Source organism: Eulemur rufifrons, chromosome 1, assembly GCF_041146395.1.
Source record: "Eulemur rufifrons isolate Redbay chromosome 1, OSU_ERuf_1, whole genome shotgun sequence".
NCBI classification, from domain to species: domain Eukaryota; kingdom Metazoa; phylum Chordata; class Mammalia; order Primates; family Lemuridae; genus Eulemur; species Eulemur rufifrons.
The window spans coordinates 6,176,180-6,190,490 of NC_090983.1; the positions used below are offsets into that span (position 1 = coordinate 6,176,180).

A 14,311-nucleotide genomic window follows, 5' to 3' on the forward strand; every position below is an offset into this window, starting at 1 on the left:
AACAGAATTTTACCTCAAGTATATGACTTTTAATGTTTATTTAGTATCCTGTTTTAAAGATGTTGGGTCTCCTTTCATTTATTCATTCATTCTTTTTTTTTTTTTTTTTTTTGAGACAGAGTCTCACTCTGTTGCCCAGGCTAGAGTGAGTGCCGTGGCGTTAACCTAGCTCACAGCAACCTCAAACTCCTGGGCTCCAGCAATCCTCCTGTCTCAGCCTCCCGAGTAGCTGGGACTACAGGCATGCACCACCATGCCCGGCTAATTTTTTTATATTTTTAGCTGTCCATATAATTTCTTTCTATTTTTAGTAGAGATGGGGTCTCGCTCTTGCTCAGGCTGGTCTCGAACTCCTGAGCTCAAACGATCCGCCCACCTCGGCCTCCCAGAGTGCTAGGATTACAGGCGTGAGCCACCGCGCCCGGCCTATTCATTCATTCTTAATAAGTGATTTTTTATACTTTAGGGGCCTGGGCTGAGTACTTTATGTTGATCTCTGGCCACTGTATTAGTTTTCTAGGCCTGCCGTAACAAAATGCCACAGACTGGGTGGCTTAGACCAACAGTCCCGAACCTTTTTGGCACCAGGGACCAGTTTCATGGAAGACAGTTCTTCCACGAATGGGGAGAGGGGAGAGGTGGAGCTCAGGCGGTGATGTGTGGCCCTGTTTTCCTAACAGGCCACAGACTGGTACTGGGCCGCTGCCTGGGGTTTGGGGACCACAGGCAACAGAAGTTTCTGACAGTTTTGAAGCCTGAAAGTCCAAGGTCAAAGTGTCGGCAGTTTTAATTTCTTCTAAGGCTTTTCTCCTTGGCTTACAGATGGCTGCCCTCACGCTGTGTCCTCGCACGGTTTTTCCTCTGCTCATGTGCATCCCTGGTGTTTCTCTCTTTCTGTGTCCAGATTTTCTGTTCTTAGGAGAACACCAGTCAGATTGGTTTAGGGCCTACCCTACAATGAAAAACGGCCTCATTTTAACTTAATCGCCTCTTTAAAGGCCCTGTCTCCAAATACAGTCACATTCTGAAGTATTATGGATTAAGGATTCAACGTATGAATTTTGGGAAGATACAATTCAGCCTGTAGCAGCCACAACTCACCCCGTTTTAGAACTTGTTTCTACTTTGAAACATTCAGATAAGACATTAATAATCTTTCTTTTTGGCACTTAAATATTTCTTCTTAAAATTGCATATAATATCAGGAATTTGCCAAACCTCAGGCTGTCGTTTGGATATTTCTATTTAAATGGTTAAACTGTGGCACATGAAAAGTGGCAAAACTCCAAATTTTCTAAACTGAGGCTTAATCTACTTTTTTTTTTTTTTTTTTTGAGACAGAGTCTCACTCTGTTGCCCGGGCTAAGGTGCCAGGGCGTCAGCCTGGGTCACAGCAACCTCAAACTCCTGGGCTCAAGCAATCCTTCTGCCTCAGCCTCCCATGTAGCTGGGACTACAGGCATGAGCCACCATGCCCGGCTTATTTTTTCTATATATATTTTTAGTTGTCCAGATCATTTCTTTCTATTTTTAGTAGAGACGGGGTCTTGCTCTTGCTCAGGCTAGTCTCAAACTCCTGACCTCAAGCGATCCTCCCGCCTTGGCCTCCCAGAGTGCTAGGATGGCAGGCGTGAGCCACCGCTCCCGGCCTTAATCTACTTTTTAAAAAAACTTTTTTATAATGAAATAATTATGATTAATCCACTTATATGTTTGCTGTCCTAGGCATGTTTAATTAGATGTAATCCAGTCGGTCCCTTTGAATTTATAAGTGGGTAAAATTATTTCTCATCAGGTTTTCTTAAGTAATTCTTAAGTAATTTTGTATTTCTTTCATAAGGAGGAGAATAATCTAATTACTGTTGATCAGCTGGGCCAGAAACTCTTGAAAAAGACGGGAGTATCTTGGAACAAGAAATACAGAAAACAGCATGGACCACTGCGAAAGGTACTAATGGCATCATAATAGAAGTCCTAGTCCCAGGAAATTTTATTATGACCCTAGCAACATGAATTTCTCTGCACGAAGGTGTTTAAAATATGTGAAAATAAATTCAGTAGTTTTGTTCAGTGGTCAAAATTCTGGTAAGTTTACTTATTAAGTATTACTTTTAAAGTTATTGATTACAGAACCTAGAAGCAAGCAAAAAAAAAGGGGGAGGGGGAAGTGACTCCTAATCACAACGGCAAAAAAAAAGCTTGTCATTTTACTTACAGAAATGCCTTCAGGTTCTTGATCTTTCTTTTATACAGAATTCTAGTAAATTTGGTGTTTACTAGAACCTAAGCTATAAGAGTAGATGAAAAAACTGCCAGAATTAAGAGTTAACAACTTGACTGAAAAGAAGCAAAGCAGTAGAACATTTAGTAAACATTTTGAAGCTGTTTCCTATGGGAACAAAACACTTACCCACATCAATAAGTGTTTAAGTATATCTTTTAATTAGACCACAAAAAATAGATTTTTTTGTTGCTTCTTACGTTATCTTGGAAAATTGTGTTTTTTAGAGAATTCGTCTTTTTATCTCTGGTGTCAAATTTATTGGCATAAAGTTGTTCAAAATATCTTGTATTGTCCTTTTCATGTTTGTAGAACCTGAAGCTATATCCCCCTTTTCATTTCTGATATTAATAATTTGTGTTTTTCTCACCTTTTTCCTCATCAGTCTTGCCTAGGGGGCTATCAACTTTATTTTCATAAAACTTTTCAAAAAACCAACTTTTGCCTTAAGTATAATTAGATATAATTCTATTGATTTTCTCTATTGCTTATCTACTTCTGTTTCATTGATTTCTATTCTTATTTTTAATTATTTCCTTCCTTCTTGCTTTAATTTGATCATCTTTTTCTAGCTTCTTGGGTTGATATCTCAGTTGTTTTTAAACCTCCTTTCTAATACTTAAAGCTATAGTTTTCCTTCTAAGCACTAATTTAGCTGCAGCTATATTCAACATGCTTTCATTATCATTCGGTTCAAAATAATTTTGTAATTTGCCTTATGATTCTTCCTTTGACCCACAAGTACTTTGGAAATGTGTTACTTAATTTCCAAATATTTGGGGGATTTCTAGTTATCTTTTTGTTATGTTAATAAATTGCTTTACAATTAATGCCATTGTACTTGGAGAACATACTCTGTATGATTTCATTTCTTTTGAATTTTTTGAGATTTATTTCATGGCTCAGAATATGATCTGTCTTGCTGAATGTTCTGTGTTCACTGGAGAAGTTGTTTTCTTCAGTTGTTGGGCATAGTGTTTTATAAATGTCAACAAGGTCAAATTGGTTAAGAGTATTCTTTATTTCTTCTCTATCCTTATTAAATTTTTTTTCTTTTCTATCAGTTACCAAGAGAGGAGTTTTAAAGTCTCCTAGCTATAGTTGTGGATTTGGCCCTTCCTCCTTTTAGTTTCAACAGTTTTTGCTTTGTGTATCTTGAAGCTATGTTATTAGGTACATTTGGGGTTGTTAGGGCCTCCTGGCATGAAATGCCGTTCTTTAGCTCTGCTGATATTCCTTGCCTTGAAATTTACCATGTCTGGTGCATTAATGTAGCCATATAAGCTTTCTTATGCAAGTGTGTCTGAGTATCAAGTTGATTTTTATTTATTTTGGAAAATTATGGTTTTTAAGGATTTTGTTCTTTTCTCTGAGGTATCAGATTTGTTGCATAAAATTTTTTAAAACATCACCAGTATTATTCTTTTAATGTCTATAGAACCTGAAGTTATGTTCCTTTTTTGTTTCTGATATTGATTAATAATTTGTGCTTTTTAGCTTTCTTTTTCATTGGTCTTGCTAAGTGTTAATCAAGTTTATTAAACTTTTCCAGAAAATAACTTTGCCTTGCTTGATTTTCTCCACTGTTCATCTATTTTCTGTCAGATGACAGTTTGAAAATCTCTTCCTTTTTGTTAGAATGTTTAGTTCATTTGCATTAATGTAATAATTGATATGGCTGGGTTTGAATCTCCCTTCTAGCTATTTGTTTTCTATTTCTCCTCTATTCTTTGTTATTTTGTTCTTCCTTGCCTGCCTTGTTTTGGATTAATTTTTAGTGTTCCATTGTTATCTCTTCTATTGACTTTTTAGATTTACATATTTGTTTAATTTCATTTAGGGATTACATTATCCATAAGTTAATATTATAAATTATAAATTAAACCACTTCATGTACAATGTAAGATACTTGGGATAGTATAATTCTATTTTCCCATTCCCATCCTTTTTACTATTGTCTTTTTGTATTTTACCATTGCATATATTGTAAATTCCACTATATGTTACTATTTTTGCTTTAAACACATAAGTGACTTTTAAAGAAATTAAAGAAAAAATAGTTTTGTATTTATCCATTCTGATGTTCATTGCTCCTTGTTGTTTATCCAGGTTTGCATTTAATATCATTTCCCTTCAGCCTGAAGAACTTCTTTTAGCATTTCTTAGAGTCCAGAACTGCTGGTGAAAAATGCTTTTAGCTTTTCTTTCTCTGAAAATCTTTATTTTGCCTTCATTTTTTAGTGATATTTTCAATGGATATAGAGTGCTAGGTTAATAGTTTTTTTGTTTGTTTTTCTTTCAGCACTTTAAAGATGTCATTCCATTGTGTTCTGACATCTAGTATTTTGGATGAGAAGTCAACTGTCATTTTTTGTTTTGTTCTCTTGAATGTAATATTTCTTTTTCTCTGTCTACCTTTAAGATTTTCTTTTTATTCTTGGGTTCTCAGCATCTTGACAATAATGTGTCTAGGTATCATCATTCTTTTTGCTTATTTGCATTGTATTTGCTAAGTTTTTTTTTTAGTATCTCTGGTTCAAGTCTCTCTTTAGTTTTGGAAAAATTTTGGCCATTATTTCTTCAGTTTGTTTTTCTGCCTCATTATCTCTCCCTTTTCCTTCTAGGACTCCAGTTACATACAGTTGTCCCTCAGTATCTTTGGGGGATGGGTTCCAAACCCCCCTGAGGATACCAAAATCTGCAGATGCTCAAGTGTCTTTTATAAAATGGTGTAGTATTCGCAGTAACCTACACACATCCTCCTGTATACTTTAAACCATCTCTAGATTACTTACAATACCTAATGCAGTATAAATACTGTATAAATAGTTGTTATACTATAACTTTAAGTTTGTATTATTTTTTATGTTGTATTTTTTTTAATATTTTCAATTTGTGGTTGGTTGAATCTGCAAGTGTGGAACCTATGGATACTGAGGGCCGGCTGTGTATATTAGACTATTTGATATTTCCTCATAGGTCTTAGATGTTCTGGAGTGTTTGTTTGTTTGTTTGGTTTTTTCATTTTATTCTTCTCCCACTTCCATTTGGATAATTTCCATTGGTCAGGTTCACTGATTTTTTCCTTCTGCTCAGCCACTCTTCTGTTAAGCCCAACCGATGAACTTTGTTTCAGACATTGTATTTTTTAGCTGTAGGATTTCCACTTAGTTCTTATTTAATGTGTACATTTCTCTGCTGAAATTTCCCATCTCTTTATTTACCCAGTCTGTCATCTTTTCCTATAAATCCTTTAACATATTTATGATAGCTGTTTCCTGCTATAATATCTAGATTAATTCTGGGTCTGTTCCTATTGACTCTTCTTTTTTATTATGAATTCGCTGTTTCATTTCTTGATTATGAATCATGCTGTCCTGTTTCTTTGCATGTTACACAATATTTTTAATGTATATTTTTATTTTTTAAATTATAAATCAAATTATAGTTAAATATTTATGGAGTACAAAGTGATGTTATGATTTATGAATACAATGTAGAAAATTAATAAATCAAGCTAATTAACATCCATTATCTCAAATACTTATTTTTTGTGATAAGAACTTTTGAAATTTACTCTCAGTGATTTTGAAATGTACATTATTGTTAGGTTATTAAGTATGAAATGTCTGATTTCCTTAAGTACTAAGTTTGACAGTTGTTATTGCTGACATTTCACTTTGACACTTCTAGTTTTATTTTTATTGTGAAGGTATGTCCTCGTTCTTTCAAATGCACGTTTTGGCTTGTGATTATCTTTCAAATTTTTTTAGAGCAATTTTTGTGAAACCATGGATAAGTCAAAAATTCATGTTATTTTCTAATATGAGTTCTGTTCTGGAACCAATGTGGTGCAAACAGCTCGAAATATCAACGAAGCATTTGGGAAGGATGTGGCAAATGAACACACAGTATGTCAGTGGTTTGAGAAGTTCCATTCTGGTGTTTTTAATCTTGAAAATGAGCCACTTGAGCGACCTGAGACCAAGGTGGATAATGATGAGCTGAAAGCGGTAGTGGAAGCAAATCCATCTCAAGTGTGAATTAGCAGCAAGGTTTGACGTCACTATTCCAACAATATTAGACCATTTGAAATAAACCAGCAAGGTACAGCAGCTGGCTAGATGGGTTTTGCATGAATTAAACAAGCATCAGAAGAGAAATCGTCTCAAAGCTTGCCTTTCTTTGCTGTCACGAGATAAAGGTGAACCATTTCGGCACCATGTTGTTATGTGTGATGAAAAATGGATTCTGTTTGACAATCACAAGCATTCAGCACAATGGTTGGATAAAGATGCAGTGCTGAAACACAGTCCAAAACCAAATATTCATCAAAAATAGCTAATGGTGTCTGTTTGGTGGTCCAGCACTGGTATTATCCACTACAGCTTCATGAAACGTGGTCAATGTATTACAGCAGATGTCTACTGCAACCAACTGGATGAAACAATGAGGATACTTGCGATTAAGTGGCCGAGATTGGTCACTAGAGGCCAATCCCCTTGCAAGACAACACTCATGTTGCACAAACAACACTGCTCAAACTACAGAAGCTGGATTTGGAAACTCTCTGTCATCCACTGTATTCTATTCACCAGGCCTTGCACAGACTGACTACCACTTCCTCCAGGCTTTAGACCACTTGTTGCAAGGACAAATGTTCAGTTCTTAACAAGCTGTGGAAAAAGTCTTTCACAGTTTCATTGCCACTCACTTTCTAGGCTGCTTTGCTGCTGGCATAAATAAGCTACCATTAAGATGGCAAAAGTGTGTTGATAGTGTAGGCACATACTTTGATTAATTATACTACTTCTTGTTAGAGATATGATAAACTATTGATTCAAAATCGAACATTTCATATTTAATGACCTAATATGTACTCACCACACTGTGCGATATATCCAAAAAAAAAAAAAAAACCTTCAAAATGTATTCTTCCTATCTAATTAGGGCTTTGTATCCTTTGACCATCACCCCCTCAACCCTCTCTCTTTTTAATCTTGTTATCTACTGGACATTGTGGATGATGTGTTTTAGAGACTCTGGATGGTATTACTTTTCTCTAAAGAGTTTTGCATTGCATTCTCTATCAAGCCCATAGATTACTTTGGAATCTTTTTAATCCTCTGGAAGCTTCATTTTGGGCTTTGGAAGGGTGGGTCTGTTGCAATTTTGCCTTTAGTCCTGGGAAATAGCTCTTAGTCCTGGGTCATGGTCCTTCCTCTTAAGGTAGGACTAGCAAGCTATGGCCTGTGGGCACAATGTGGCCTGTTGCCTGTTTTTGTAGTCTTTAGCTGAGAACAAGCTTTATATTATTAAATGGTTACTTTTTAAAAGACTCTACAAGCACCTACATAATGTTCTCAATTTTACCTCTCAAGTATTTACCATGTGGCCCTTTAAGAAAAAGATTGCCATCCTCTTCTAATTTGCCAGGACTTGAATTTCCATGTTCTTTCTACTTGGCAGCAGTCAGCCCTGCTCAGATACTAAACCTAGCTGTTGCTTTCTACTGGGTGATTTGGGATCCACCATTTAGGAATTACCCAAGGATTTAGGGGGATTTGATACAGATTTGGCCTCCTTAATGGCACGTTTTCTTTTACTTTCTTGCATTTCTGGTATTCTCAACTTCTGGGTCCTCAGTCCAGTAAGACTCCTGCCTTCTTAAACTCGATTCTACCATGCACTGCTATGAACTGAAACTTTGAAGTATTAAGTCCTATCCACTTTATGTCTATTTTTGGTTACTTTCCCAAAAGTTGTTTTCATTGTTTTGTCTAGAGTTTATCATTTTCATCAGGAAGGTTAATCTAATAAAAGCTCTCTGCCATTACTAGTACTAGACTGCACTGAAATTTGAGGCGTAAAAGTGAATTTTCAACTATCAAAGAAAAACTTGGGTATACAGAAAGTTCATTACTTAAAAAAAGGAATTTCACTACTCAGAGCTTTCAAATTGTCTATACTTTATTGTATCTAAAACAAATTAGCTGCAAAACTATTTTACCCTCTGTTCTGATACACAGTGTTAACAATATTGTCTTTGGGTCATATGCCCCATGGCATAAGCCTGTGCTCTTCTGTTTGTGATAAAATAATAGTTTTGATTAGACAGTTGACATTACCAAAAATTACTTTCTTTCCAAGAGAAAAATGAGAGAATCACCTTTTCATGGTGATTGATGAGGTAAGCAAGTGATTTTCTATATAAAGTAAGTTTTTGCTGAGAGAGAAGGAGGTGATGCAGCCGCATAGAAATTAGGGAGTGAGAGAGCGAAGAGTAGGGGATGAGGAGGTAGGATAGGCAATGGGGAGAGACTTTTTTTCTTCCAATCCTTTAGCAAGAAGACCTTGAGAAGTAGTCTTTGGGATTGTGATTTAAGCCTTTCTATGCTTTTTCTGAACTTACCTGTCAGCTTCCAGAACAGACAATATTCAATTTAGTTAATGTTAAAAGATAATTTAGGCCTACAGTACCACTTTATCCTAACAGAGTCTTTCTGGATCACTAGTTTTCAAATTATATTTTATAGTCATGCACTGTGTGCTTGCCTTTGTTTTGTGTTTTGTTTAGACTGCTTTTAAATATTTCAAAAGTGTTTGTTTTACCTAATCTGTTTTAGTTAAACACTTTTTTGAAAAAGCATTAATAAGGTATAACTACAGTGCTTTTTAGTTTGTGCCATGGCAACTTTCTCTCTTGACATAACTATTAATATTAGACTGTTGAATAGACACTCTGGTTTTATGAAATGTTTTATTACACCCAAATGGATTTCTTCCCACCCCAGCTGGCCAGGCCAAAATTAAAAATGAAGTTAAATGCTCTAATCACAGAAAGGAAGAAAACATTGTTTTTATCATGTCTAATTTTTTTAAAAATTGTATTAACCTAGCATTTGTTTTTTTGTTTCTGTATAGTTCTTACAGCTCCATTCTCAGATATTTCTACTAAGTTCAGATGAAAGTACAGTTAGTCTATTGAAGAACTGTTCTCTTCAGGCTGAGTCTGGTTTCCTAAAGAATGATCAACAGATTTTCAAGACACTTACTTCAGAATCCTTGGGATTAAACGATAATACCTCTTGTCCTCACTGGTTTGATATAAATGATTCCAAAGTCCAACCAATCAAGGAAAAGGATATTGAACAGCAATTTCAGGGTAAAGAAAGTGCCTATATGTTGTTTTATCGGAAATCCCGGTTACAGAGACCCCCTGAAGGTATGAAAAGAAAAATCTACCTATTTGTTTAAGTTAATGACTTTAGAAGATAAATATCAAGTGCTGTTTGAGTTTTCACCCTAACAGTTTGTCATTTTATAAAGATTATATATTTCTACCTAATTTTCTCTTCTACAATAATATGAGATCATAGTTAGATTTTCAAAATTGGCTTTTCTTGGTCACATAATATATCTTCTTATTATGTTGGCAAACTTGTTATTGTCCCATGCTCAGAGTTGGCTCTGTCATTGAGCATTATGTTGCCTTTGAGTTGTAAGTGGCCTTGGTCTTATTTTCATATCTTCCCCTTTATTTTTCTCTTTCTTTTATCTTTTTCCTCAAGGTAATGTGTTCTTTGAGCAGTTGAAATATCTTTGAAGCACTTTTCATTGAACTTACTAAGAGAACTCAGACCGTGGGGTTAACCATTGAGACCCATAATAATAAAGAGCATTTTTTTAATTGAAGCTGATATTAATAACATGAATAAGTCAGTAAGACTTTTTGATCACTTCCCAAAGTCTGCTCAAAAGTAAAAAAACCCTAATTAGGAAAGCTTTGTAGATTGAGTCATATCTGTGATTAGAGATGAGGGTAATGTTCTTAGAGAATGAGCATAGTGATCATTTTTATAAAGAATTAGAATAAAGGAGTTACTAATTTTCATGTGAATCAAAGGAAATTAATTTTCTAGATCTGAAACAGTTACATAACTATGCTGTTAATCAGAAAGGCTTTGCATTGTCCTGAGAGAGAAAAAGATATAGTAATAAGCCTGATAAAAACATTGTGTACCAGAATTCACAGTTATGGAAAGATATATTAACAGGAAAAGAATGTCTTCAGATGGAATATTAGTCTTTGTCATGGAACTGAATTTTAGTATGAGCATAACTAGAGCATATACTGAATGACAGTTTTCCAGTTAGCTTTGGAATTGAATAAAGGTCCAGCCAAAATCTTGATGCACTTTTTTGGGGGTGAAAGGACAGAACTTTATAAAATAATTCTAAAATTCACTTAAAGTAATGAAAATTGAAGAAGGGACTACTGAGGGGAAATTTACTGTACCAGTAAAAGCATATTTATAAAGTTATAGCAATGAAGGCAGTGTAGTGATAATGTAAAGAAATGAACAGATCATTGAAAGAGAGCAGTAAGCCCAGGAATTGATCCAAGCATATTTGAGATTTTAATCCATGGTAAGGTAGTTCTTCAGATAAGTGGGGGGAAAGTGAGTTATTCAATAAATACAACTGGGAGGTTGGTTCAGTTGCTAGGGAAATAATTAAGGCATTTTCCCTATCATACCAAACACTTAAATGATAGCTCTTTAATGTTTACATAAAAAAGGAAACTTAAAATGTATAAAACTTAAATATTTATCTGATATTAAGGTAGAAATGACTTTTCTAAGCTTAAAAGCAAAGAAAGGAAAAAATTAAGGAAAGTGATATAAACCTTTAAAAATAGAGTTAAAAGGCAAATGACAAACTAGTGGAAAACCGTAAAATAAATATATGACTAGTTCCCTTATCTGTAGAGTGCTCTTCCATTGTGCTCAGTAGTACATTGGGGAAAGGATATAAATAAGCAGTTTACAAAAGAAGGAATTCCTACTTCTTCAAAAAATTTTTCAGCTTAACTCATAATAAGAAAAATGTGAGTCACAATGAGATGAACAGCAATGAGGTGCCACTTTTTTCCTACCAAGTCAAATACAGTTGATGCTTCCTCCACAGCTAGTAGTTATGTAAACTAGTATGATCAGTTTGGGTGTACGTATTTAAAAAGCCTTAAAACAAGCATGCCTTTTAAGCCAGTATTTCTACTTCCACAACTTTGTCTTGAAGTAATCAGAGCTGTGGATGGATATTTATGTTCAAAGATGCTTGTTGCTCCCGTTGTTTTATAATAGTGACTAACTGGAAATCACCTTAATGTCCAACAGAAAAAGATTGAATAGATTAATTATGCTACTTACACAATGGACTACTATGTAATCATTTATTCAAGGCTTTGGAAAAATACAACATATGAAATGAAAAAGCAAGTTACAAATTTGGTAAATATCATCCCAGTTTAAAAAAAAAAGTGTGTATATGTGTTTGTGTCTCTTGGGAATGAAATTACAGGTAGTATCTTTTCCTTTTACACTCTTAAAAATAATTTTCAGAATTTTTACAGTAAGTAATTACATTTACAATCAGGATGAAAATGTGGATACTCTTTTTAAAAAGTATACTTAAAGAAAGTTGAAGAAATGGAATTCTTCTGGCTTGGCTTAAAGAACTATTTACCTTTCATTTGTTTTAACCTTTTCATTTTTCAGATGGAAAAACTGAGATCCAGAGAAAATTAATATTCGCACAGCTAGTTAGTAGCACTTTTCCCAGCTCCCAGCACAGTCCTTTATGGTTTTTGTGCTACCTCTTCAGCACCCAGATTTCATTTGGCCAACACAAATTAATGAAAAGTTTTATTCACAGCTCAAGCTAATCCAAGGTATGGAGTTCCATGTCATTTGCTGAATGAAATGGATGCAGCTAACATTGAACTGAAAACAAAAAGGTAGTTTTAAATTACTTTTAGAGTTTAAGTAGTATTTCTGGAGAATGAAGATCTAAGGCCTTAAGCATTTAATAATTAAAATTAAAAAGAAAAAATAGTCAACTAATTAATGCCAGTATTTGTTTGGCTGCTGAATTTTTATAGTGAGGGTGTCTTTTCCTTTGAAATTATCCTTATCTGTGAGAGTGAACTAAATAATGACATATAAAATGGCCATCGCTAAGTGGGTATCAAAGCCTAAGAAGACTAGAGAAACCGGTGAGCACACAGTTGGGTTAAATGAATTGCATCCTGGCCCGGCTGTATTACTTCCTTACGTACAAAGAGAACCTGCCAATAAAATGACCCCTCTTATTTAAGTAATTGTGGAGAACTGGCACGTCGTGACAGAAGACCAGAGGTGGGCAGATTTTCAAAAGAAAGGAAATATGGACTCTACAAACTGTTGGGTCTAATGTTAATCTTGGGCAAGTGCCTATCATGGATTCTTAAAGGGATGGTTTGTGAGAACTTGATCTCAGTATTCTCTTTTGGGGCCTCACATTGGACCCTGAAGAACTGATTATTTGTGCTCTGACAGGGTCAGTAGGATATTAGGTTAGGACCCAGTGGGCTGATTGTATAGCGGGGATGTGTTCACCATTTTTATCATTGACTTAGAGCTGGGGAAAAACATAGCAAGTATAGTGAATAACACACCAAGATCAAAGGAACTCTCAACAAAAACCAAGGTACTAAAAACATGAAAACCTAACAGAGTGCAATAAGTGCAAAACATAACCTGCGTGAGTGGTCTAGACCAGCAGTTGGTATTAAAAATAATTTAGAAAACCAGAACAACTCGAAAGATTTTAGATAGCCAGCCCTAAGTTCTTTAATGTAGTCATGTTCTCTGACCACATTAATATTAATAGAATTGTATCTCAGGTACCTGAGTCATGGTGATAAGCCTTATTCCAACTCTAAATGGTCAGAGTCCACTTAGGGTAATGTGTTTGGCACTGTGCTGAGTCAGCTGAGTGGATTCAGAAAAGAACAGCTAGCACCAGGCTGCTACTAAAGACATTTAACCTGGAGAATATAGACTCAGGAAGTTCATGCTAGCGACTTTTAATATTTTATGGGAGAATCTATGGAGACTAGTGGAAGTAAGGATGACGGATGACATAGAAGTTGGTAAACCTGCCACTGCAGGTTTCTGGCATTTTGCTCATAATTATAACCTCAGGATTAGAAGATTTTTAGTGGCTGGACATGGTGGCTCACGCCTGTGATACTAGCATTTTGGGAAGTCAAGGGGGGAGGATTGCTTGAGGCCAGGAGTTCGAGACCAGCCTGGGCAACATAGCAAGACCTCATCTCCACAAAAAATTCTCTTTTAAAAATTAGCTGGGCATGGAGGCGCCTCGCATCTATAGTCCCGGCTACTTGGGAAGCTGAGGCAGGAGGATCACTTGAGCCCAGGAGTTCGAGGCTGCAGTGAGCTATGATTGCACACTGCAATCTCTAAAAAAATAAAAACAAAAAAGATTTCACATGTTTAGAGAAATGTGATTAATGTGGCATAGTCTATGTTAAAACAGTTTAACCTTGGAATTCATGGTGACAGAGATGAATTTTTGCTATTTATTGAAAAACTAAATTGAATCGTTTGGCAAATAGAAGAAAAGGATGTTATTTAGGTGAAATGGAGAACTTATTGTATTATAAATCAAATATTTTTGGTTTGAGATGAAATAGAGTCATATAAAAACATAGTATTTATGTATTTTTTATGCCTCCTTAAAGGGCAGAATGTGATTCTGCAAACAATAATTTTGAATTGCATCTCCACCTGGGCCCTCAATATCGTTTCTTCAATGGGGCTCTGCACCCAGTAGCCTCTCAAACAGAAAGCGTGTGGGAGTTGACTTTCGATAAAAGGAAAACTTTAGGAGATCTCCGACAATCAATATTTCAGGTAATTTAGCCTTACTTCCTCTTAATTTAGACATTAAGGTCCATCGCGAGCATTTCATTCTGTTTAGGATATAACTTTGTTTTTCAAACCTGCTTAGGGAAATTTTACATCTGCCACTTCATAGAGAGCTGACCTGAATGTTCTCTCCTACTTGTAAGTGTTTTAGAGAGGCTTTTCTGCACAGCTCCTAACAGCAGCTTTTCAGGTGGAGAAACAGGCCTGGGACATTTTATTTGGGGAGAAAAAGAATATAAATATGGTTGTCTCTTTT

At 35.3% G+C, this 14,311-nt stretch overlaps 1 protein-coding gene across 4 annotated transcripts in view; it reads left to right on the forward strand.

Annotated features, from left to right (window-relative positions):
- USP40 (ubiquitin specific peptidase 40) overlaps positions 1 to 14,311 on the forward strand; it is an 85,420-nt gene that overhangs the window by 23,475 nt on the left and 47,634 nt on the right. For 3 of the 4 annotated variants that reach the window (XM_069468449.1, XM_069468546.1, XM_069468626.1), the window contains exons 10-13: positions 1,841 to 1,948; positions 9,206 to 9,506; positions 11,999 to 12,080; positions 13,869 to 14,040. In XM_069468449.1, the coding sequence (XP_069324550.1) occupies positions 1,841 to 1,948; positions 9,206 to 9,506; positions 11,999 to 12,080; positions 13,869 to 14,040 (663 nt within the window). The remainder of the gene's footprint in view (positions 1 to 1,840; positions 1,949 to 9,205; positions 9,507 to 11,998; positions 12,081 to 13,868; positions 14,041 to 14,311) is intronic. The other variant, XM_069468616.1, reaches the window with a different exon arrangement.